Consider the following 25,292-nt stretch of genomic DNA (forward strand, 5'->3'; position numbering starts at 1 on the left):
TTCTTCTCTCTATTGTGACTTCTTAAATGGTTGAGACAATTATTACTTTCTTTTCAGACTTCTCATGATTAAACCTGTCCAATGGTTCTATATTTTTCATAGATGAAATTTTCTAGAATTTTGTTCTTTTCATGGCTGTTTCATGGATTCTCTCTAACTGGTCTATATTATTCCTGAATTTTGTGCCCCAAAGAGGGGACAATATTACAGCTAATCCCTTTCTAGCACTAAGGAGACTGGAAGAAATACTTCAGATACTGATACACCATTCTTCTGCTTAGACAGTCCAGTACTGTATTTGCCTTTTATAACAGCGCAACATTTTAAAATCAGGTTAGGTTGTGATCCACTGTTATTCCCAGATTCTCTTCTTCAGTACTACTGCCTTGCCAGTAGTTCTCCATCCTATGTTTTTGCCATTATTTATTTCTGGAGTGGGGCAGTACTTGAGACTTCTTGCTAACCTGCATCCAGCCTTCTTCAAGTCATTTCACTCATTCGTCAAGATTTGTTTGAACTGTAGCTCTGTCATGAAACATGCATACAGACCCATCATTTTGCTGTCATTTTCAAATGTTATAAGCATAGACTTTATTCTGCCATCTAAATGAGTAAATAAAGCGTAGTATAGGAAACACTTGAGGCCAGATTCCTACAGAAGTATACTTCATAAGTCTTTGGACTTAATAGCGAGCCAGTACTCACCATTAGTAGAATAAACTCTCTGACATGCTAAACGCTTTTTTTTTCAAATTTTTTTCATATGGTTTTGTGTTTAGTCTTGCTCTTGGATAAATAGCTCTCTGCTGTTGCAACCAGCTTAGTTATGTGACATAAAAGAGATCTGTTTCTGCAGAGTCCTGGTGGGGGGACCTTTAAAATACTCTAGTTTAGCTAGTGGAATTAGGACAAATGGCTAGAGTTTAGATAGGCAAAATCATGAGAGGAAGACATGCATGTACCTAAATGCAGGCTTAGAAAAGCAGTATAACACAAATTTTTGCTTGCTTGTCCTTGGAAGTTTAATTTTTTAAATATAAGATTGGATTCTGCGCAGCTTGATGCTACTTGCCTAGGGAAGTTTCCCACTTCTGCATAAATAAAATATGCCAAACCTTTTATCACCCGTAAGAGTCTGTTTCTCCCTTTATTATTAAATTTACCACATGTGAATTTACCACAGACCACTCTGGTCTGCTTAGTGATAGGAATGTGTTAAAACACATTCAGAATTAAAAGAACACACCAGAAGTAGACAGTAGGGTGATGGGCTTTTTTCCTGACAGTTCCTTTGTCTTTCCAGAATCTTCACCCTAACAAACTGAGTAAGTTGTAGTTGTATTGTAGAAATGGGTAAAGATATCTTGCAGTTTTTATAATACAAGGTAAAACCATGCCCATTCTTTTGCTAAAGATTATAATTTCATTCTCTTTTATTTCTGTGTTATTTTTCTGAGCAGGGTTCTCTTGTTTGAGTGATTCTTGAAAATCCAGAAAAGGAGAGTAGGTTTGTCCTACAGATCCTGTACACTTTTTAGTCTCAAATGGAATTTTAAACATTGCATGTTTTTCTAAAATATCAATGTTTCAGATTGAAAACAAGTTTTAAATAGGCAGAATTATTTTAAACTGATAAAAATACATAAGCAGACAATCCTATAGGACTGCATGTATTTTGAGAAGTCACGTATGTGGATCATACAGATGCTTGCTGCTGTAAAACTTTCATAAATGGGTAATGAACAGTAATAAAAAAGGAAGGAGCTTCCTTCAGGGAACAGAGCTGTTGTAGCATCATACCAAAGGTCCATCAGAGTCCTGAGCAGTGTGAAGACTTACCTATATTTTCGTGCTTAAGACTGATGCTTCTCTCTCACATGTATAGATGGGCTTAAATGCCTGAAAACTTCTCTTTTCCAACTATATCAGGTGATCCAATAAAGACATTATCGGCCTGCTCCTAACAGACCTTGAAATATTTGAATTGTGTTAGCCCCTCCAAAGACCTTGTGAAACATCTTATCTTCTTTCCTTTCCTTCGTGTTCTTCCCTTAAGAAAAAAAAAAAGGCTGAGGACAGTGCATGCAGTGAGCCATGCTGAATTTCCCATACATCTTGCTGCCTCCTGATTTTTTCTTCCATTTTAGACGAATGGGAAGACATAACCTTTCTCTGGTTTCTCCTCAGAAAGAAAAAGCTAATGTCATTCACTTTGTAACAAAAGGCTCAATCATTTTCTGGACATTTCTTGGGGTTCAGCCTTGCCAAATTATTCTTGAAGGGATAGTTACAGGCTCTGATTTGTTGGTGTGTTTTTGTTTTTTTTTTTTAGTTGTTGTTGTTAATAGTGAATCCTGTAAAACAGACATGCAATCATTCAGTGCTGGGAGGGAGTTGCATGTTTTACAGGAAACCTTAGACTCACATGGGATTAGGCCACCTGCTCTGTAAGGACTGAGGTCTCCCCAGGCTCTTCCATGCAAGCGAAATGCAGAATGCTAGCAAGATGTGCAATGTTCTGGGTGGTGAACGCACCCCTTTGACAATGTCTTCTGTGAATGGTAACATTAAGGAACTGGGGTGAAGTTCCCTTAGCTACTAGAGCAGTACGCTAGCATATCATCTTTGACACCATCTGTTGAGCTATATAGATGGATGTGCTGGAGCAGGGAGGGCTCTCCCCAACTTTGGATTTGGGGACCTTGTGATGGAGCTTCTAACTTCCTTTGTGAGACGATTCTATGCTATCCTTTCTGTTGTTCCCAGGAATTTGACTTGATATACTGCCTGTGATTTGCGGGTTTCCTTTTAATGGCCTTTTGGAACATACTCAACATTTCCCCAACCTTAGCCTTCATGGCATCCTTCACTATACTTTCTCTGTGCTTCATTTGAGCTGTTGCTGTGCTCTTGTGTGTTTAGTGTTAAAATCCCACTTTGCCTACCAAGGAATCTGGCGTAATCAAGCTGTACTGGTGATCCACCGCTCCTGTTAGAGTTACTCTAGTTATTTTACTAACGTGTACCAATTCATTTAGGCTTCTACTGCAAGGGGAAATAAGAGCAAGGGGAAAGTAATAATAATTCAAACCAACAAGTAAGATGTAAGATTTGATTTATTTTTAATTCCTAAAACTATACTCATACATCTAATATACTAAAAGCACAGCTGATCTAGATGTTCTAGGAACATCTGAAAAATGTCATGTGTAGCCATTGTTTCACATCAAGCTAGTTGATAAAGTCTGAGCAATTTTCTGCTGTGTTTCACCTTCATGCCTCTTCTTTTGGGAGCAGAATTAAATAGTTAAGAGAATGAGGGTCAACGCAGACTGTATCCCCAGCCCAGAGAAAAGCCCTGATTCTGCAGGCAGAACACTGTGTGGACACAGGAGCTAGGAGATCACGTTGCAGGTTCACAACTTATATTTTAAAATTTGGATAACTGACAGGTGGGAAATTCTTCAAGAGAAAGCCTCGGTCTGGCCTAGTGAGAATGTTCTGGCAAAGCTCCTTCTGTAACACCCTTGCCATGTGCTCAGAGCCCAGTAATGTCCTGTATAACTACAGAGTGAATCACTGCATCCCATTTAGCCTTGAAGTAATGAAGACGCTCAGCTAGCACAAGCAGAGAAGAAAAATACTTTAGAAGAAGCACTATAAAGCAGAGTTTTAACAAACAACTCTATCGGACTGAGATAATTAAGGATAACATATGTATGTAAATAAATGTATTGATTGTTTATACTTGAAGTTAATTTTCTTCAGGTATGTTCTCCTGCTCTGGGTATTAGAATGTAAGGTCCAGTTAAAATGAGTTGTGATTCTGCTTTACTTAATAGGCACAGGAAATACTAAATTTTCTATTCATGCAATATGTTTTGTAACTCATAGGTTAAAATCGGATTTTATCTATATTGTCTTATGTATATGTTACAGAAAGGCTAGAAACTCAAACCCCAAATGATTCATGTGGGCCAGTAGCCTTTCTGGTAGGGGTACAGACAAGCAGTCACATGCCTTTTGAAATCAGTATTGTTTTTTAAAACTTGTACATATAGTTGACAGAAGTTGATTTGTGTTGGAGACAGTGAAAGGCAGTGTTAACTTTTGTTGTGAGAAATACATACTAAATAGAATATGAGTCTCCGGTCCTTTATTGGGCTTGACCCACTTCCCAATTTCAAGTCTGAGCACAAATAAATAAATCTTCCTGAACTTGTGGAGTAGCTCTCCTGTACCTGTCCCCATGTGAGTTATGCTGCTGTTTTGCTGATGTACATTTTGGACTCACTGTGGGTGCCAAACTAGAAATTTACCCTGTATCTTCAGCAGGTGGAACAAGTCTTGTGACCCACTGATGAATAACGGTATTGGAGAGGATGGTACCTGGTGCTTTCTCAGTTCTCTGTAGCCCCATTATCATATACATGTATGAAGCTTGTTACTATAGCATCTTGTTTTCTGGCTTTGAAACACTATCAAAAGCAATTTATCATTACACTTGCATAACAAGGACATGTGAGCTTTCTCAGGAGTTTGGGAAAAACTGAGCTCTCAGAGATACCACTTTTTGCATCCAAGCATGTCCTTCATTGTGCATGTGTAAAAATACTTGCACAGAGCAGGCATACTCTTATTTTTCAGCATTAACTTCAGTTGATTGATAATTGGTTAGGGATATCTCCTTTTTTCTGCCCCTTGGTTGCAATTCCACTTATCAAGGGCTTGCAAAATTAAGTGACCTGAATAAATTACCAGGTAAGGCTTTGTTTTCCCCCAGGTACACACTTTGTCCTCACAGATCTATCAATCCAAATTACAGAGAATATGCTATTGGCAGTCTTCACAGTAAGGCTAAGTGGGCACAGAACATCAGCTGTGCTCCCTTTTCTGGAGTTAGCTTTTCCAGAATAGACCTGTGACAGCAGGAGGCAATTAACAGTGCATTAAGAGAACATTGACCTGTGAGATTGTAAACTGTTTGGCTTCCTGCCCTGCATCCTCTCTTCTGTGGTCTCTCATCTAAGAATGTCAGCAAAGTTTCTTTTGTAGTAACAACACTGGAAAGGAGAAATGTTATTTATTTATTTATTAAATTTGCAGAACCACATATTGTAAAAAAATTCTAAAAAGAAATGTCTTGCTTTCTAGGCACTTGTTTATATCCCCAAGTATTCAGCTTGGTGCCTTCAGTCCTGCCTTGTTTCTGTGGGCAATCTGATACTCTGAAATGTACAGTACAACTCAGCAGAAAAAGGAATTTGCTTTGTCTAAGTCATTTAATAGCTTTTAAATCCCAGTGGATTACAAATTTGCAGGGTACTATATGCTGGCTGTATCTTGATCTCCAGGACTTAAATGTGCTTTGAATTGTTTCTTAATAACTATGAATAGAACTGTTAAAGCCAAAGTAGTGAGAACAAGTGGTATCACAATAAGAGTAGAAGGATGAGGGTTAAATAAAATATGGATTGTGGAAACTTAAAATTTGCAAGTTAAGTTTTGCAAAAGCTTTAATACAATCACTTATGGATTGCATCTCTGAAACATGGTAAACACTTCCTTAAGTAGCATTCCTGTAACCATGTTTAGTCCTAGGAAATTAAGCCTGTTTGGGAGGCACCAAGCTATGAAGCCATATGCTGAGAGTCTGCTCAACACGTTCCATGGCACAAGACAACTGCCACAAGGGGATAGCACCATTTCATGACCCGGTGCACTGGTAAAACTGAAAGCTCTGAGAAACTGTAGTTTAGATAAAAGATCTAAATATCTTACTCTACATATAGAAGAGAATCTAAATTATCTAGATATAGATAGTGTAAACAAAGAATCTACACACAGTGGAGTGCTTCGGCAGAACATGTTATCTCCTGAATGGAGGCTTTGCAGGTAACTCCAAGTTTATCCTTCAGAATGCTACAATGTCAATGACAAACTCCAGTTCTACTGGGAAGAATCTTAAATAACCTACAGATATAAAAAGCAGTCCATGAAAGGAATGACTGTCATCAAACTATTTATTGAAAACAGCTTGACTCAGCAGTCGTAGCATCTTTTCCGTGTTTATATCATAGCAATGTTGGCTGCTTAGTGTCTTCATAAAATGAACAAGATTGAGAAGAGAGTTTGTATCTCAGCAAATTCAGTTCTGTGAAAATGTTTTCAAGAGAAACTATTTACATTATTTGAAAACTCAGAGATCTTTGGAAAAAATGTATGCTTTGCATCAGTGGCATCTGGTAAGATGAATCAGCTGTTGTAGAGGCGAAGTAGAGGACCACAGTGAGATTAGAGGTAGACAAAATTCTAATTTTCTTTTACATATATTTATATTTATATATGCATATATGAGCTAAGAAGTGACAGGTTCCATTTCTTCTTAAGAAACTAATTGAGAAATAGCTTTCTTCACAGTAGGAATCAGATTCGTATTTTAAAACTACTCAACTGGTGGAGTTGTTGCCATTAAACTCTTAATTAAATGAAAAAATAGGGAAAACTCATTTATTGGAATGGTACAAGGTCAAAACGTTCACCATAAATGTTTAAAAGAAGAGATGGAAATGGCTGAGGTTTTTCTCCAAATTCCTCCCTGACTTGAGCATGGTATGCTTGGAACAATTCTACAAACTGCAATAACATCTGCAGATAAGCACATGTCCATTACTTATCTTAATTCATGAAAGGCTTGTTCATTTAGTGGTTCAGCTTTCTCATATTTATTGCCAAATTGCCATGCAAAGTTCATGTGCATTTATCCTTGAGTGCTTTCAGCTGTTTTTTCCCTGTATTACCATAATATTGCTCCTTCCAAGGATGCTTGTTAGAATTTTTAGTATTTGCAAATGACTTAATGTGGTGCTAAGCCTTTTTAGATACTTGCCACTAAAACAAGATACTGCTTGAGGCAGACAAATTAGCCTTATAAACTAGATCCTAACCTTATAATGATCCAAACCAAATACCATCCTAAGACTCCATCATGTTGAGCCCTGAGGGCAGAGGTGCCTAGTATCTATGTTATGATGCTCGATACACTCTTGTTTCAGGTCTCCCATGAGCTCAGTAAAGCTAGTTACCTTAAAATCAGGAATGATTCATCTTCCTGAGTGCTTTTCAAGCTAACATCCCTTTATTAAAATAGATGTATTTGCAGAGATGCTTCAGCTGCAGCCAGACTTACCTCCATCTGCACACAGGATGACTTACTTCTGCCTCTGCCTGCAACTCATCCTCTGCAGGTCAACAGGACCCTGCCCAGAACCACTTTGAATTCTGTCTTCTCTCTCCCGCTTTCCCTGGATATCTAGAATTAGGGAATTCACTGTACAGCTCCCCCATACCCATCGCACTTCCTTCTTCTTCCTTTCAATTGGGTAGGAGGAAACACTAAATTTTAGCAAACTGTTCCTTGTCACGGCAGGAGCTCTGAGAAAAGCGCCCAGCAAGCTGCACATAAATTCTTCACATAAATTCAGTCAAACACAACAACAATCAAAATGTAATTCATTAACAGAAAGTTGTATTTTTGAGAATAAACCATTTTTGAAAATTCAATCTATATGCTCTTAAGGTATGAACTCTGTATAGAGTTTACAAGATTCAGTCCAGGGAAAGTTTTCACCTTCATCTACTAGCCTTTCTTATTCTGATTCTGAGAGGTCTGAAATCAAATAGTCTAAAAAAACAGGCAAGAAAAAAAAAAAAAAAAGGCCAAAGCAAATATCATATTAACAATGGGGATTTAGGGTATATTTTATTTTTTAAATTGTTTACTTCAGATGTTTTTACAACTATGTTAATTTGTTAATTTGAAATAGCAAAAGAAGGAGAATTCCAGATACGTGACATTTTTAGGTAGGTGAAATCTAACTTACCAAAATGTATGGGCTTGTTATACCTAGAGTTATACCTGCTGAAATACTTAGTAAATACAAACTTGCTTTATATATCGTAACAGACACTGAAAGGCAAGGAGAGTTTGTCAGAAGGCTGAGAAGTAATGAATATTTGAAAACAAACTAATTTTCACTACTAAATTTTATAGTAGCTGGTGTTTTGATTTCATTCATACCAAAGGTAATGTGTGTGTGACCTCTGTAGATCAACATAGTTCTGCTTTTTACGTCTGCAAGTAAAAGCAGACTTGGTTGTTCTCCATGGAGAGAGAAATCTCATGGTTGCTTTTGTGACTATTTTTGTCCTGCAAACTTAAGTACCTGCATTTGTGTGTTTCATGAAGTTGTGGTAGTTTTCTGAAATTTATACAATACAGTTTAAAAATAACACCCTTGGTAAGGCAGGCCATGTCTGCAGGGGCTGAGTGTGAAACCTCTGCACTTGAATTATTGTAAACTTTCAAAATCCATTGTAATTGTCCATGTTTTCAAAAGGTGTTGTTTCTCACTGTAGTTACAAGTAGGAGCAGATGCCATTTTGCTAGTATCCTTGCTGTGTGAAGTCTCTTCAGTTACTTCATCCTAAAGAGTGTTCTCACAACCTCCTGCCTGTGAGAAATGCATGTTCCTTGTCCCTGGCATAGATAATCTGTGTAAGAACTCTTTATCATGGCATGAATTCCAGTAGTAGAAGTTTTTGCTTGATATTGCCTACATTTACTGTCACACAGCTTCCTTTACATCGTATCAATTTTTTCAGGAAGAATGTCTAACAGGTGAGTCCCAACATAAAATTATGTACTCATAAAATGTTAAATATAGTAATAACTATTAGGCAAATTTTACCTTTATGTTTAGATCTTTTTTTGGGATGCATTTATGAGCAGAATCTAGCAAAATACTGCTTCTAATCAAGCAATGCTTTGCATCTTCACGAACACCTGGGATAAGAATATTGAACTCAGCAACATGTATAAAATTAATGGGAGTTGGACATCCAGATTTCTAAGGCAGTAGTGAAAATCTCAGATGCAGTGTTTACTTAGGTGGCTAAGCAGTTGTTTTGGAAAATGCTTTGTTGATAAGTGTTTTTTTTTAAAAAAATTACTATTACAGACGTTTACAGCCTGGTGCAATTCCCACCTGAGGAAAGCAGGCACACAGATTGAGAACATTGAGGAGGACTTCAGGAATGGCCTCAAACTGATGCTCCTCTTGGAAGTTATCTCAGGTTGGCTAAAATAAAGTTTGCTCTTTATTTACAGCACACTAAATGAAACACACTTAAAAGAACAAAAATTGTTAACAATTCAAAACAGAGAATACAAACTCTAAGTAAGCTGAAAAGTGAGAGGTGAAACACGCTGTAAAACAAAAGGGAGGGAAAAATAGCTCCAAAATCTTCTGTTTTGCGCTTGTGTTCCCGGATACCACAGTGGTATCAATGGATCACTGGCATCACAGTATTGTTGGACAAACCAAATACATTGAGGACCTGTCTTAATCCCTAACAATTGAAAAGGCTTTACACTTAGTTTACAAATTAATTCTACTCCACTTTTATAATAAAAGTTTTGTTTTTTAAAAAAAATTACTTTATTGGAGCAAGCAATGCTTTCAAAAGTGAGTGCCTAAAGCAAAACTAGTTCAATATTTAGTCACAAGAAATATTTCTTATTTTTCAGAAAAGTGGAAGATCCAAGAACTCTTTTTGACTAACTGATGTAAACTCATTATGTCACCTGTTTTACGTGTTATTCAGAGGCGCGGTTGCCAAGGTATACTTAGAATGCCCCTGAATTAGAAGGGAATAGCTCAAGTTACAGACACACAATAAAGGTGAAAAAGGGCAAGACGATTTTTAAGACAATTTAAATTTTTGCTGGAAATCTCAGTGGGGATAGAAGGTCTTCAAATGATCACTCTTCATGAAATGGAGAGTCATATTTTCAGAAATTATTCTTTGTGATCAATTGAAAAGATAAGTTCATTCAAACACATCAGCCTATGCTCTGAAATCTGCTGCTCTGCTGTACTGGATGAGGTTGTGGAAAGCCATTGTTCTTGGTCGGGTGTGGAAGGATGCTCGGGCTAATCTGCTGGATAGAGTCCAGCCTGTTAGTCAGGCAGGTAAGGGTGATGAGCTCTGGGAACATCCTGCCTTCTTAACATCCAGCTACTGTACCACAGACAGCAGCAATGAACCAGAAGTTGAGCAGGAGGAAGCACTCTACGTATCTTCCAGACGTTTAGGGCAAACATAAAAATTTTAATCTGGTTTTACTGCTATATCAGGAAGATCTAAGTCAGATGTTTCAACATTTGTATTTTCTCTTCAGTGTTTTGTTCAAAGCTATTTGACATTCTTTCAGAAAAATCCTTGTTAAAATAACTGCTAACTTTTAGACAGTGTTCAGGGCACATTCACTCTTGAGTTCTATCACAGGTGTAGGTAACAATAACCATGTTAAATTTATTATTCTGCAGGAGAAAGACTACCGAAACCAGACAGAGGGAAGATGCGCTTCCATAAAATTGCGAATGTCAACAAAGCTCTGGATTATATTGCCAGCAAAGGAGTGAAACTTGTGTCAATTGGTGCAGAAGGTATGTGACAAAGCTTGACAATGAACCTTACTTAGATCCTAGGCATTCACACTGCAAAAACGTCTGCCAGAGACCCTTGGCCAAGTAACACAGACTGTTCTCTATATATGGGTGCCTCAAAAATCCCTCAATATAGACTGCTGACCTATATCTGTGAAAAGATGGGAGGTGGAAATTGGTGGGCATGTGGGGAGGGATAGGGGTATAAATGGGCTGTAAGATTAGTTTATCTCCAAGGTTAAATTGAATTGTCTGTGTTTCAGTGGGTGTTCAGATAATGACTTCTTCCTTCAGTGTTATGTTTTTCCTATACATTATTAAAAATAAGTCCTTTAGAAATCAGGTTGGATTCTAGGGTGTGCTTTATCCAGTCTGGGATCTTTTTTTTATCTTCAGGAGATGTTATTCAGACAAGACAAAGGCTGACATCACTGCCAGGTGGCTGGGATCTGTTCCTATTTTATTATGAGACTGGCTGTGGATGGCAGCTGTGTTTCTAAAATTCAGATGTAGAGTTAAGGGAGTGATCAAAAGAAATTACGGTAGCTCAGGAGAGACTGAACATATGAAGAAAGTGGGGTGGGATGTTATTTACTAAAGCAATAACTTTGTTATTGTTCTGCTGTTCGGTTAGTTAAATACGCACACGCAGTTGGCTAGCTAAATGCTGATGTAAACTGGGCAAAAGAAGGCAGGCTCTCACTGCAAGTGAACCTGTGCCTCCTGTGAGATTCAATTTTTTAAGAAGGACAAAGGTCTGCTTAGAACTAGATGCTCCATGGACATATTTGCATAAGGCTTTGCACAGCTGTTACTACGCAAAGGAGTGATGTGGCTAGCATGATACCCAACTACTTTTGATTTCATAGCCTCAGTGATGTGCTGTCCATGCCGGGGGCAGCCTTTACCATGTCCTTATAACAAAACTCTGGCTGTAACCTCAATATTATGGTGAGAAGCACTAGCTATATTCTACTCACACTGCTAGGACTTTTTAGATGGGTTTATGAGCCTTCTCTTCCTCTTTTCTGATTTCCCCAGGCTTATATATATCCTTATTCTGGCTTCCAAACCTTAACCTCAGGGAGCTTACTGTAATTGGGCTGGACCAGGAAAATGCATTAGGTGGGGTAGGGGCATCTGTAGAAATAATGGAGAGATCTATCAGCATTCATTGATTCCACAAGTTTGACCTAACCTGCTTGGTTCCTCAAGTATAATTCACCAAATGTATTTGATTTCTAGATCTAGCACTCCAAAATCCCAAGAATTGAGTGTTCTCTGGGCAGAGCATTTGTTTTAACTCACCTTTTATTCATTTGAGACTGAACTGGGTGGGCCATCTGAGTCCAAATCCACACCATCTATCTTTAGGCATGTAACAGAGACCTTTTGGGGGGACTATACCATCAGTGTGGAGAAACGGGCAATTCCTAAAGCTACTTCAGATCTCAAAAGAGCTCCACTGCATTTCAGAGGTGCCTAGTTCCCCCCATCAGTTGTACGGGCAGTCAGGGGCAGCTGGGCCCTTTGCTCAATTAAATGAAGCAGGCTGGAAAAATATGCCGCTACCTTAAACCTCTGCAGTTAAGGTTATTCTGAGAGCATCATGGCATTGAACAGACAGCAGAGGGTACTGAAGAGACAATTTATGTGTGGCAATGAAAATTAAGAATACAGAAGCCTGTATGATAGGTGGTGCAGAAATACTGAGAGTACAGAGTGTGGAGCAAATGAATGGTAGTTTCTGTCATGTCATGCTGGGACTCTGAGACTTCCCGGTGAAAATAAGAGTGTAGCAAAAGGCATGTCTTGTGAGATGGGGGGGTCATTCTCTGTGATCACAGTTTGCACAATGCACTAATGTTTGCACACCCATGTTCTTCAAGCAAGGCTGGAGTGTTTAAACCACCATTCATCAGCTCATACCTGCCCCTGAAAGGAGCTGGCCAGCTCTCTGCATTCCCATCTCCCTCATTTTGCCCTGCTTATTGCACTGCTTACTGCCAGGGTGCTCAGACTGGAGCAGTGCTTGAGCACTTTCTGTATCACCTGAAGGCAAAGCACCTGGGATAGCTCTGATCGGCCATTAAAACCATTTCAACTAACCCTGCTGTTCTCCTTGGCAGCAACTTGCAGGAGTTTAGATGTTCTGTGATAATAGGTAATTCCCTCTGGGAGGGAGGCTGGATCAAGAGGTAGGGACCTCTTCCAGCTTCTCAGCCAGTTGTTGCAAGGTGATGTCTGTCCATGAACTCAGTATTTCTTCCTGCATGTAACAGCATGTAAGCCAGATTAAGGTGATGTTCTTGGCTGTGCTGCAGGGTTTTATTGCTGTTTCTGGAATTCCTGATCTGTAAAATGGAGGACTTAAAAGCAAAAATTCATTCATTAGCGTTAAAAATAAAGTTTTAAATTCTCGGATGGAAGCACAGGAGAGAAATCCACTGCTACAGTCATAGCTTAGATGCAGAGAGGAACCTGTCATTGTAAGACATTGCAGTATGTCAGCTATGGCTACTAGCACACATTAGATTACACGCATGTGGGCAGGAACAGATAGATTTGTGTGCCTTCCACTCCTACTCTAAACAGGCTGAACACAAAGGCAGCTCTGGCCCAGACGTGCTTAGTGCCCTGTTAAGTTTACCACATCCCGTCTGCTAAATTTGTTATCTAAGGCACAGTGCCGTGCTGATGTAGCAATGCAGCATCACATCTGACTGGGTATCATTTCACAGTGTGGGACCTCTGGCACCAGGACGTGTTTAAAGAGCCGTGGTGCCCCCCTCGTCCTGCATACTTGCTCCCACACTTCACAGCCCTACCCTATCACTTGGGCTGACAACTGTTTCTGTAGCTATGCTGGAGACTGGATCAGTAATCTGATCTGCTTTTAAAACACACTTCACCTCTGTTTTATTTCTTTTGTTGCATTTTTCAGCGTTGTTGACTGGGCAGTCATAGCATGAAGATGGAATGAATGCCAGCAAGGAGGCAGCGCACAGGCTCCTTAAGCTTGTATTGTTATCAAAGTCCTTAACCCCTTAACTCACTGCCCCTGTGTGTGAGCATGGGGCGTATGGGCTTGTCTGCACCCATCTGTTTTGTCATTCTCTGAGTTACATGGATGCTTGGAATACTTTTTAATTTCCAAAGCATGAAAGTTTTGTATTGAAGTCTGCTGAGGATCATGTTTTATTAGCTGATATGCTGAGTGGTGAAGAGCATGTAGGCCCGAGGGGACCAACTGGCATTTTAAATGGGGCCTCAAAACAAAGATTAAACTGTGATTCCTGTGAGACATCAGCACAAAGCTCAATTTAATACTTTTAAGGGGCCAGGGATATTCTTTAAAGCCATCATTATTGTTCTGGGGATGACTTCCTTGGGCTGTCTGTGGAGCTGGAAGAGAGAGGTGATCACCTTTAGCTGCGATGCTGAGCCGAAACCAAATTTACCTACTCTGATCTGTCTTGTAGAAGAGTCTTTCTCTCCATTGGTGATGAAATGAGACTAGAGAATCATGCAGGTAAAGCAAAAGCTGTGAAAGTAGTCCTTATGAGCCATTCACAGTCCAGGAGTTAGAAGCTTTCCCTTAAGTTTTAAATAAGTGCAATAACTCCATTTGCAAGGTAATTGCATCCCTAATGAAATGAGCCGAGGCACAGAAAACCACAGAAGATAACTATCCTGTTAATAGGAAACACTTCTGTATTGCTTTTCTGGGGAGGGGAAGAAATATTAAAGACCAAATGATCTATGAATCTGCTACAAGAAGGTTAGAATAAATAAAAAAATCCAAAGCAGAATAAAAAACCCGAAACTAAAACGTTTGAGAACTTGCCACGCTGTTTTGCTTAGCTTTTTCCCTAGGCAGTTTTTATTTTTTCCCCTTCCCTTTCCCATCTCTCCTTTCCTGTTCTCATAGGTCAGCAAGACTTTTTTTCCCCAGAGAGCTGTAGCTTTGCATATGTAGGAACTATAGGTGTAGGAACTATATTCCTCCCAGAGCAAACAGGCAGTGTGAAGAAAATAATGAAGTCTTCTATTGTCCTGTAGAGGAAAATGATAGGAATGAATCAGTAGTTTTTTCATCACTGATACCTTTCAACATTTAACAATTTTGTTTTCCTTCTGTTTATATATTTTTTCTTGTCTTTTATATATGTCTTTTTTTTTTGTATTTTATGCTAGCAGTAGATAATCAGAAACCAAAGCTGGCAAATAGCTTAAAAACTCTCCTGAGGCACAACACAGAAAATTCCCTCTCTTGCTCTTTCATTCTGTCTGTATGTACTTACAGATATGTAAATCAAAATAACGATGCAGTGATTATGCAAATCCAGGAATTGATTGCCTGACAATCAGCAATGCCTCCTGAGTATTTAAATTCATTTAATTTGCATTTGAAGACATTCTTCTTTACTGTATGTACATATCAGACATTTGATCAAAATACAGTGAAATACTTGACAGAGGAGAAGGTAGCTACATGCCTTAATTGCCATTTGTTCTTTTTTGGCTGAAAGAGTTTACTTTTGAGATTTGAAGAGACTTGAAGTCTTTCAAGGCCAATAAGATAGTAATAATTCATGGAAGGCAGGCAAAGTGAGGTAAGAATTCTGGAAAATTGGTGTAGAACCCAAAGGGGAAAGCAGAAAAATAGTCATTCATATATGAACTTGGATTATTGCACTAGCAAAGGAAGTGTGGACTAGTGATGGGTGACATCTCCTCTATCACATTTGTTAATTCCATAGGTTCAAATGACAGCTTGTGTCACATACTACTACAATTTAACATGTATCTCAAGTCTTGGAGCTAGCAGCTGCTTTGTTCCGTAAAAGTTGCCCCTGGATTCTGGCAACCTCTAAGCAGCAGAGTGACTGTGTTTTCTGTTGGCACCTCTTCTGGCACTTGATGTTAAATGAAGGAAATTCCTTCTGCTGCAAGTTCCTCCTGCTCCACCCCAGCACACCAGTGGGCCCCCGGGCAGCCACAGCTGCTCCACTTTTTGAGGAAGGCTGGAGGTGACTTTCAAGTAGGGGAGCAGCTGGTGCCTTCCCTGCTCCACTGCTCCTTTGGTGTGAGGCCACTGGAAAAGCAGTCTGCAGTAGCCCTCTCTCATTGTCCCACCTCCTCCCCTTCAAGCGCTGGACCCTCCTTACAGACTCGCTATGTTCCTCTGAGTCTCTCATCACAATTTTCAACATTATCACCACCCTTAAGTGGTCTCGCAATACTTTTTTTTGCTGTCCAGAAGTTTAAGTGGTATCACTGTTCGTATTACAGTGTAGGAGCTCTGGATTCTGACTTGGCTTGTGGAAGGGACTCCTATGTATGTGTGAGCAGGGAAAGCACCTTCCTACCACCCCGTGCTGTAGGTAGACTCAAGCAGCCGAAACAAATTGAAACCCCAGAGGGAAAAAAAGTCCCATTTTATATTAAAGATGCATAACTGTGCGTAGGCATCAGAGCTGTAAAACTTTACAGCCTCACGGCCACGTTTGAGAACTGCTTGGCAGGAGGCTACGTGGCTTAGTCTCGGGAGGTGCTGTGTCTCTTGAGCTGTTCTTCATATCTAGTCTGTGCTGGCGCTACAGGTAAAATTGTCAAAAAGGTCTAAATAGTATAGAGGAATTTCTGAGTACCATTTTATTAAAAAATAACACTGTTAATATCCTGTAGTTTCTTAAAGTGTAGGGTAAGACCATATTTTTTTCCAGTTCCTTTGTATTTGAAAACAGTAAGGCTGATATTGTTCAAACTTTAAAGTATTTCCCCTCAGGCTCTGTCCAAAAAAATCAGCCTAAAAGGTAAAGATTTGAGACAGTTACAACTGCCTGGAGAGAAGCCTTTTGGTGTGGAAGGGCTGAAGTGACCTTAACCTCAGTAATCTTCACTCCTACTGCCAGGGTAGCACAAGCATGAGTTTGTTGAATAATGAACCCAGGTGAACTCTGTGTAGATAAAGAATTACAGTAGAAATATAATAAATTTATGAATGTATTAACAATATATTATTTGTAGAAATATATGATTAAAATAAGAGAAAATGGAAAGCACATTATAAATACTACTACTGTCTCTCTTTTCACCTTAGAAATTGTTGACGGCAATGTGAAGATGACACTGGGTATGATCTGGACTATCATCCTTCGCTTTGCTATTCAGGATATTTCAGTGGAAGGTAATAGTAATGCAACTATGTTAAATAATTAGGAAATTTGTTTAAGGACATTTTTATATGAGTTGTGCACAAGTGAGATGAGTGTTTTAAAAATAAGTATTTTTTCACAGAAAATGATACTACAAGTTCCCTACCTGGTGACAAAACCAATTTCTGGAGGGAAAAAGTAATACCTCTTCTTACCCTGACAGAGACATCGAGCCAGCTTTCTAAATGCAGAAGTTCTGGGCGTGTCTCTCAGTTATAGCGATAGAAACATGCCTGTGTTTCTGAGATTTGGTAGCCTGAAACTGTGCTGTGCCCTGTACTTTGGTCCTTGTTCCAACATACTTTTTTAATCCTGTCCTTTTCCCACATTCTTTGCAAATATTATCTGATTATATCCCTCTTCTTTCTATCACTTCTTTTTCCCCCACTACTTCATTTTTTTTCTTGTTATCTTTCACTTGGTAACCAGCTCCAAAAAGTGTGTTGTAGTTACAGTACTCTTTAAATCAAATCTGTGCTGTGAAAAGTCTAGAATCATAGAAACAGATCTCAGTTTTCAACAAAAGTGGAGTCAATTCAAGCTCTGCATGCTGTCCTGCCCATAAATTGTTTAAATGTGGACCTAACGGTATATTTGATCTTTTCTGTCCTTTATTTACGCATTCGGATGCTCATAGGGTTCAGATAATGAGGGTATTTCTTCAGCACTTACACCTCCCCATAAGCAAATGGACTGATACTGCAAGCGTATTTCATGTAGGCACTAACACAATCTTTTATGTCTAGTTCTAATATATTTGTATTGGGTGGTTTTCCCCAAATGTACATTCTGCTGTCCAACCAGTATAATTTCTTAAACTTCTAATTATCCCAGAATTACTGTGCAGGCAGAGATTCTAGTCTGAGTTGTTTCAGTTGAGCTGACCTCCATGTCCTAATGGAGCCCCATTAGTTCATTTGTATGAATATATTTTAGGATGAAATGTTTATGCCAGCCAGGTTTGGGTGGCTGAACAGCATTTAAGATGACAAGAAATAAATTACTTGAGCACTTTTTAGATTTTTCCTTTTTTTAATGCCTTCTGTCTTTTACAGAGACCTCTGCCAAAGAAGGGCTGCTGCTGTGGTGTCAAAGGAAAACTGCTCCTTACAGAAATGTGAACATTCAGAACTTCCATCTTAGGTAAACTTACATTATTTCAAGGATAGAAGCAGTCTAAAATATTTTAGGTCAAATTTTTCCCACAGTTGTGTAGGTATATATTCATGTGAATTTAACTCTTCACTGTTAACTAGACTTTTTTCAAATTCTCATGCTCTGTCCTCAGAGTCTTATTTTGGTTAGCGTTTTGCATTATTTACCATGACTTCCATAGTTACCATTTAAAAAAAAATAATCCCTACTTGATACAAAATGACCATATTACATTATTAGAGGTCCTTGGTATATAGGAATACCTAGTAGTGCAGCACAGTCCCTTGGCAAATGACTGTGTTCAAATGAGAGCGGCTGTAGCTATAGACTGTTCCTGGCAAAATTACCCATGTTTTGAGCATGCAAAGATCTCATTATGGTGAATCAGGTGTTATTATTTTGTGACATAGCTATAAATAGGGAGCCAAAACCACACTCGGTACATAACAGCAGCACTTTAAACACGTTTGTTTTCAGAATTGGGATCATTATGTAAGTCGGAAAATTTAGTGAAGCTCCAGCCTTGAGGTGCTGTGTTTTCATTAAGGGTTAGAATGGGAGTTCCAGGCCATACACAGGCTGCCCGGTTTGGGGATTTCAGTGGGCTAGTTCCTGTAGCTCTGTTGGTGACCCACCTCATAAACCCACATGACTTGCCATTTGCACTTTCTAACCATGTGATCTCGCCTTCCCTGAAATCCTTGGAGTACTTACACCAGGAGCTCTGTATTACAGTGTTTTGGTGTTTTGAATTCCTTCTTAATGTGCAGCACCTAAAGCACATGTGGTGATAGAGAAGATATGGTTCAACATGCATTCACAGATAAAAACCATTTGTTTGATTTAGTCCCCCTATTGTCTTCAAGAGTTCTGAAATATTTGTAACGTGTTATTTTCCTTGTATATATAGAGATATATTTCAGTAGACCTTGATATGAATGCATGCTATACTGTAAATTACAGTATCAGAATCTTAGTGTGTACACATACATATGCTGGTCTGATACATGGTGTGGGGAAACATCTTGAATGGAAGTACCTTGATTAACGTTTGAGTTGATCAGCTCTTACAGTACTACTTTACAGTAGGCTCTCCAGACCATTTTAGCCCATACCTTTTGGAAAAAAAAAGCTTTTTTTATGTTGGTGCTCATTTTGATTCAGTTTTATGTTCTAGATGATTTTATATGCCAATTTTATATGCCAGTTTTATATGCCAATTTTATATGCCAATGTATGTATATTCTCCTTAATTATATTACATTTTTATTAGCGAGAATTCTGTTATTTGAAGGACTACCCAGGCATCTCAGTGAAAGGCATTGTAACAGAATTAGCATGCTTAGTATCACACAACCACTGCACAGAATAAGACCTCAGACCCACAATCCCAGTGATTGCATAAAGTGTTTACATAAAGTATATTTCAGAATAATTGCTTCTGGCGGAAAGGAACCTCTCATCGTCGTTCCAAATAGATGTTATTTGTAGCTCTGTTCATTGGCTGATCTTGCCTTGAAAGGTAGTGGGCCTGAAGTGACACAGAAGTGTAAACTCAGATCAAAACTGTCATATGTGTGAAGTGGTTTAAATAAACCAAGCTGATTTATGACTTCTTACTTCTGTAAGCACAACATGGTTGTGCCATTAAGACTGTCTTAAATAACTGACACAGAAAAGCCAATTCCTTCAGCAAATTCAAGTAATTGCAGGTTTGCTCTCTCTTTTATTTTTTCGCAATCATACTGTAAGTGTAATAGGAAATTATGCACTTTGATTGATGAATGTGTACTCTGAGCTACCCTGTAACACTCTGCACAAATTAAGCAACTGAAATCAGGGACTGCTGCATGTCATGTACACTGCCTAGAAAGTATTATGAAGTCCTGAAGTGTGTGTGGACTCTAGAGTAAAGATACGGGCTACAGGAAGAAGAGCACAGTAATGGGAAAGCTCAGAGAGATGAGAGCTGGCAGAACATAAGTGTCAGAATTTGACAAGAGATTTCCTGCTTCATTGTAAGCCTTGAGCAAGGATCAAACTGTAAAATACCATGACTTTATTAACTATTTTTTTTCCCTTCTATTTTTTGTTGTAAAGCTGGAAAGATGGCCTTGGATTATGTGCACTTATCCACAGACACCGACCTGATCTTATTGACTACTCCAAGCTAAATAAGGTCATCAGTCTGGGTGGTACAGCATGCTGTCCTGCAATGATTTGGCTCACTTCTGGTTTGCTTAGCATGTTTTCTAAAAGACAAGCTGAGGAGTGCATACTAATTCTGACTGGCTTTCTAAGCTCCCTCCAAAAAAAAGTGATATAGAGGAAAGACCTCATGACTGTCCTGTGTCCTTTCTCCTTCCCATTACAACAACTTTGGCAATTAATTGCGAATAATCTAGTTCTCAGCTGCCAGGCAGTTGATGAAGTCTTTTACACTGCCCAATACAGATATTAAATCAGATACATCGGAATTCTCCATTCACCACTGACAGTATTGTACAGATCCTGTTTTGTATTTGGTGTAAATGACCATAGTTTGCTGAGCAGTAAACAATGTGATGATTAATCCTAAGATTCCTTAGAACAAACACTGCCCGTGGTAACCGAGAGTATGCAATAAGTTACTAGTCTTACATAGAAAATATTCACCAATTCTTAGATTATACTTCTACCTATACCTCCAGACAAGTGGAAACAAAACTGGTACCCTAACTTCCTTGGATAGTACCTCATGGGGATTATGAAACTATTTTATTACAGTGTGCTACTCTTGGCAAAATGCACGTTTTCTAATGGATGCCAGCCACTTTGGTTTGAAAGTGAGGAATGAGGAGCAAGTAATAATGTCAAAATTTCAGGATATCATTACTGAAGAATAAAACCTGGAAAGAAAGTAGAATGTTGTTTCATGTTAGCGCTCTATACATACATACCATTTCCTGCTCTATGGAATGAATGCATCTTGAGGTCTCACGTAAACACCAGTGAAACAGAAAACTTAATCACGGTTTTAATTTGATGAGTGCAACTTTTCGTTGATGAGAGAGACTGGTAAATCATGGACTGTATTTTCCATTCCATGCCCTTCCATTCCAAATTGATTTTAGTAATGGAATCAACTGTTATCAGAAAGTCTTTGATGAGGGAAAAGATAAATGAATGAAATGAAAGTATTTGAAAGCTTAGTCTGCTTGACATATATGTTAAATTTATGCTGGGGTCCCCAGGGTATGCAGTGATAAAAATTAAATTGACTTACTCGTAAACACATAGGATTTTAATTTAGGCAGTTGTTAAGACAACTGCAGGTCTGAACCAAAGGGCAAAATATTACCCATCAATGCCAACGCGTTCTCTAATTCTATATACAGTCTTTCCTAAGGATAAACACATTCGTGGAATGACTCAGTTACCTGTCTCTGTGTACATGTGCTTAAGCATGGCACAAACAGAAGTTACTTTGATCGAGTTTGTGCTTTGAAAAGTGGTGCACAGTACCAAAGAACTTCACAGTCTGACCATGCTATATGTGAGTGCTAAGAAAAGGGAACAGAACATAAGCAGATCTGCCTCAGCACTACTATTTCCCTCTTAGAGGTTTCCAAAATAAGAACAGGTCAGGTTTCAAACAGGCTGAGCTGTGGCACGTAAAGCACATGCAGAAAAAAACTAAAATAGATCTTGCTTTTCTGACCTGGCTGTGTTTGATTGACTGCTCATTTTGGTTACATTAACAGCTGTCTTGGTGTCTTGTTTCTTGGCTTCTTATCTCCTGCATGCTGTCTTTTCCTCTTCTCACCAACGTGCTTTGTGTGAACTTGTAGCTGGAAGGATGGCCTTGCTTTCAACGCCCTTATCCATAGACACAGGCCTGATCTTCTTGACTATGACAAGTTAGATGAGGTATTTCTCTAGCTGTAGCAGAGATTTTTAGTTACTGTGGCTTCTAGGTTTTTTTTTTAAAAGCATGAGTGATGGAGAACTCCAATTATTCAGAAGTTGCTGTGATTTTAAATAAATCCTTTGCCAGTGGAGCACTAATTAGTCATGGACTTAGTATCAAGCACACCAAATAGGAGGTGCTCATCACTCATCCCTAAGCAAAGTGTTTTAACCTAGTCAATAGGTCTCGCTTAGATTTAGTGTATTTTTGTCCCATTTAATTCCAGTAAGAGTTTTTGTATACACATTCAGTAAATGTATTACACACAGTGTCTTGTGTAATAGCAAAAATATGTTCATGGGGTTTAAATATTGTCCACATTTTAAGTTTCTCTTAATGTCAATGCTGCACAAAACTGCTAAATGATGATAGAGTGAGAACTTATGATTGGGGACTTTGTATTCTGTTATACTCAAAATATTTTAAAATGTTTAAAAATGTAAACTGTTCTTCATAACTCATTTTATTGGACATGCAGCTTTTAAAGGAAAGGCTATCTAGTATGATATGTTTATAGAAAGATCTGTCATGGCATTACTATTCATGATACCTGGCATATATATGTGGATGAGGAACAGATTTCTGTGAAACTCAAATAATTGTTGTGATTCCATAGTAAGTAATCTTACTACGTTCATTTCAAAGTAACAAAAGAAGTGTGCTTGAGACTAGATCACTTAATAGGAGATGCTTGTATTCACATGGAAGCCCTGGAAATTCCATCCAGAATGCCTGTTAACATTTTTTCAGTGCTCTCCAGCATCTCTAACTTTGCTCTTCTGTGTCCTGTTTTCCCAGCCTATCTCTGTAGCTATTGGCATTGTTCAGAGTGGCTATGATCATTTAGCAGTTTATGAATACGTGAAAATAATGACGGCATTAATGGCATGAACTGCCATTTCACATAGGGGGGTTTCTCTCCACGCTGATACAGAAGGCTGCTCTTAAGAGCAGCCCTAATGTGACACACTCCTGCATTGTCCGTAATAGCTATCTGTAGCGTAAGACGTCACATGTATGCTGTTTGTCTGAACTGTGCTCACTGCTTCCTTTCTCTTTCCTTCAAAAAACCAAAATAAAAATCTCAAACCAGATGAAGTTCTGGAATTTCCACAGCTCTAAAATTAATTTTATAGAGGCTTTACAGTTTTGTCTGTCCAAGGCAAAACTGGGAAGTTTTGCTCCTTCTGGGGAACTGTTCTTCTGTCTGTGCTTGCTTCATCTTATGCATGCACCTGACCAACAGGGAACTCAGTAGAATTTATATCATTGTAATATAATGTATAGTAGGTATAAAACGTGCAGGACTAACTTTGTGATGAACAGTTTAGTATAGCCTGCTGGGCCAGTGGCCTCGGCTGTATGTATTACTGCTGTACTTCTTTCAGAATTAGCTCAGAACTGTGAGTATACACTATCTATGTTCCCCTCCAGATTATATTTGCAGCACTCCTAGTGGTACATAATAGTTTATTAATGTATAAGTATAGCAACATGTAATGTACGTATAGCAGTAGATAGACCAAAAGTTCATATACCTAGACTGTGTTTTGAACAACAGTTGTGGGTCCAGTTTACAGTTTGGGAAAACAGTAAGTTGTAGTATACCTGCTGTAGTCTTGCTTCAAGGAAAAACTTCTGTCTTTGACTCATATTTTCTTGTTTAATGCAGGATGACCCCATAGGAAATATCAACCTTGCCATGGAAATTGCTGAAAAACATTTGGATATCCCTAAGATGTTGGATGCAGAAGGTGAGAGTTACATCTTACTGAAGTTTGTGTCACTCATAAGCAGGACACAAACTTCTTTTGTTTTGTATCTAGCAAATTTTCAACATTCCGTTCACATGAATCATAATGGAGCAACCTGCTTTGTTTTCAAATGTCATCCTTCTTGCTCCCCTTGTATTGAATAGTTTCACTCACTTAATTCCTTGCTTCGTTCCTTGTTTGTTATTGTTTGTATTTATTATACTACTTTGGATCGTAACCTCAGCACATGGCCCCACTGTGATAACTGAGGTGAAATGCAGGATCAAAAGAAAATCCTTGCATTTAAGAAATTAAAATCTGAGTCTAGTAAAGGGAAAAAACAACTGTTAGCAGCTGGAAGCTTATTCACTTTCTTAAAATGTTTAAGTGAGAGGGGCAGAAATAGAAATAGAAGTACAGAACTTTCAAAATATACTAACAACATGTCTCCTATTAAAGAAAGCGAGGTTGAGAGAAGCTTTGTTTTTAGTTATTTGTAAACTATTTGCAGTGGTAGTTTTAACAAGTAGCTTCATGTTTGGTTTCTTTTGTTGACAAATAACAACAAAATATTTGTTAAAGTTCCTGAATTTCTTCTCAATAACCAAACTCTTGTACTCCAGACAAAAAATGGTGCCAAAATACAGGAATTTGCCTACACTAGTTTAAAGCATTCTTCTGCAAGTATGCAGACTCTGCTCTGGTGGCATGTCAGTAGAGCGGTGCTAAGATGGGAATCACCCAGAATACTGAAACTGACCATGTCTGCTCCTCTTGAAGCCTTTGGTAGGAAAGTTAGGTCAATACGGGATGATTTGGAAAATCCAGGTTGTAACCTCTTCCTTGAAGAGGTTACTTGGTTTCACCTTCATGCTTCAAAAAGAAATTGGTTTTGTCTTTTGAATTGTAATTCCCCTTTCATGTACCGCTTAGTTATTTTGCTCTGAAATTCTCTGCAAGGAACAAACAGAAGTTCTACCTCCTTACCATTGAACAGCTCCTACTATCACTCTCCTTTCCTAATTTTTTTCTATTCACATACAATGTAAGAATATTTTTATTTTTTTTTTTTGCCTCACTGCATTTTCTGCACATTCTAGCCCTTATCTTACCATTCTCCTTCTTGGCGGGGGAGGGGTAAATGAAATCGCGCTTCTTCTAATGCCTTCCAAGTATTGATCATCACTGTTTACTCTCTTGATTTCCACTGTGTTCTCTGTGGAAACTTTGCAAAGTTTTGTCCACAGCTGTGTGAAGTAGATGTAAAATCAGTAAATACGTTGGTCCTGAACTTAGAAATCTCACTGTTAATGTTAGAAGTTGTCACCTCATTCCTGGGTCTTTTCACACCGCTATCTTCCTGCTCCATAGATTGGCAGGAACCTTGTAGCTTGCAGTAGCATCATTCATCACTCAGCCCTAATTGGTGTGAAACCACCTTTTTCTGCCTTTCTCTGTTAAGTTTTGAAAAGGCCCATTTTTAGCAATGTACCCATACCTTGATTGCATCTCCTTTATATTTTCACTCTTTCCTGCTGTAATAGAGACAAAGCTATCAGCCAGCCAAGCCAAACCCTCCTGTGATTTGTGCTATTAACAAAAAGACAGACTGGCACGAGGATTGCAAAACTGTTACTATCCAAGCTTTTCTTAGCACAAAATGTATTTCTGGACTGCAGGAGTTCTACAGGTTTCCAATGTA

General features: G+C 38.6%; 1 protein-coding gene across 7 annotated transcripts in view; it reads left to right on the forward strand.

Moving 5' to 3' along the window:
* Window positions 1–25,292, forward strand: part of ACTN2 (actinin alpha 2) — a 69,771-nt gene that overhangs the window by 15,852 nt on the left and 28,627 nt on the right. For 5 of the 7 annotated variants that reach the window (XM_040599106.1, XM_040599099.1, XM_040599104.1 and 2 more), the window contains exons 2-7: window positions 9,021–9,135; window positions 10,392–10,511; window positions 16,618–16,704; window positions 17,788–17,875; window positions 19,988–20,066; window positions 23,509–23,590. In XM_040599106.1, coding sequence (XP_040455040.1) covers window positions 9,021–9,135; window positions 10,392–10,511; window positions 16,618–16,704; window positions 17,788–17,875; window positions 19,988–20,066; window positions 23,509–23,590 — 571 coding nt within the window. Of the gene's footprint in view, window positions 1–9,020; window positions 9,136–10,391; window positions 10,512–16,617; window positions 16,705–17,787; window positions 17,876–19,987; window positions 20,067–21,717; window positions 21,797–23,508; window positions 23,591–25,292 lie in introns of all 7 variants that reach the window. The other 2 variants (XM_040599098.1, XM_040599103.1) reach the window with 1 other exon arrangement.

Source organism: Falco naumanni, chromosome 6, assembly GCF_017639655.2.
Source record: "Falco naumanni isolate bFalNau1 chromosome 6, bFalNau1.pat, whole genome shotgun sequence".
In the NCBI taxonomy this organism is placed as follows: domain Eukaryota; kingdom Metazoa; phylum Chordata; class Aves; order Falconiformes; family Falconidae; genus Falco; species Falco naumanni.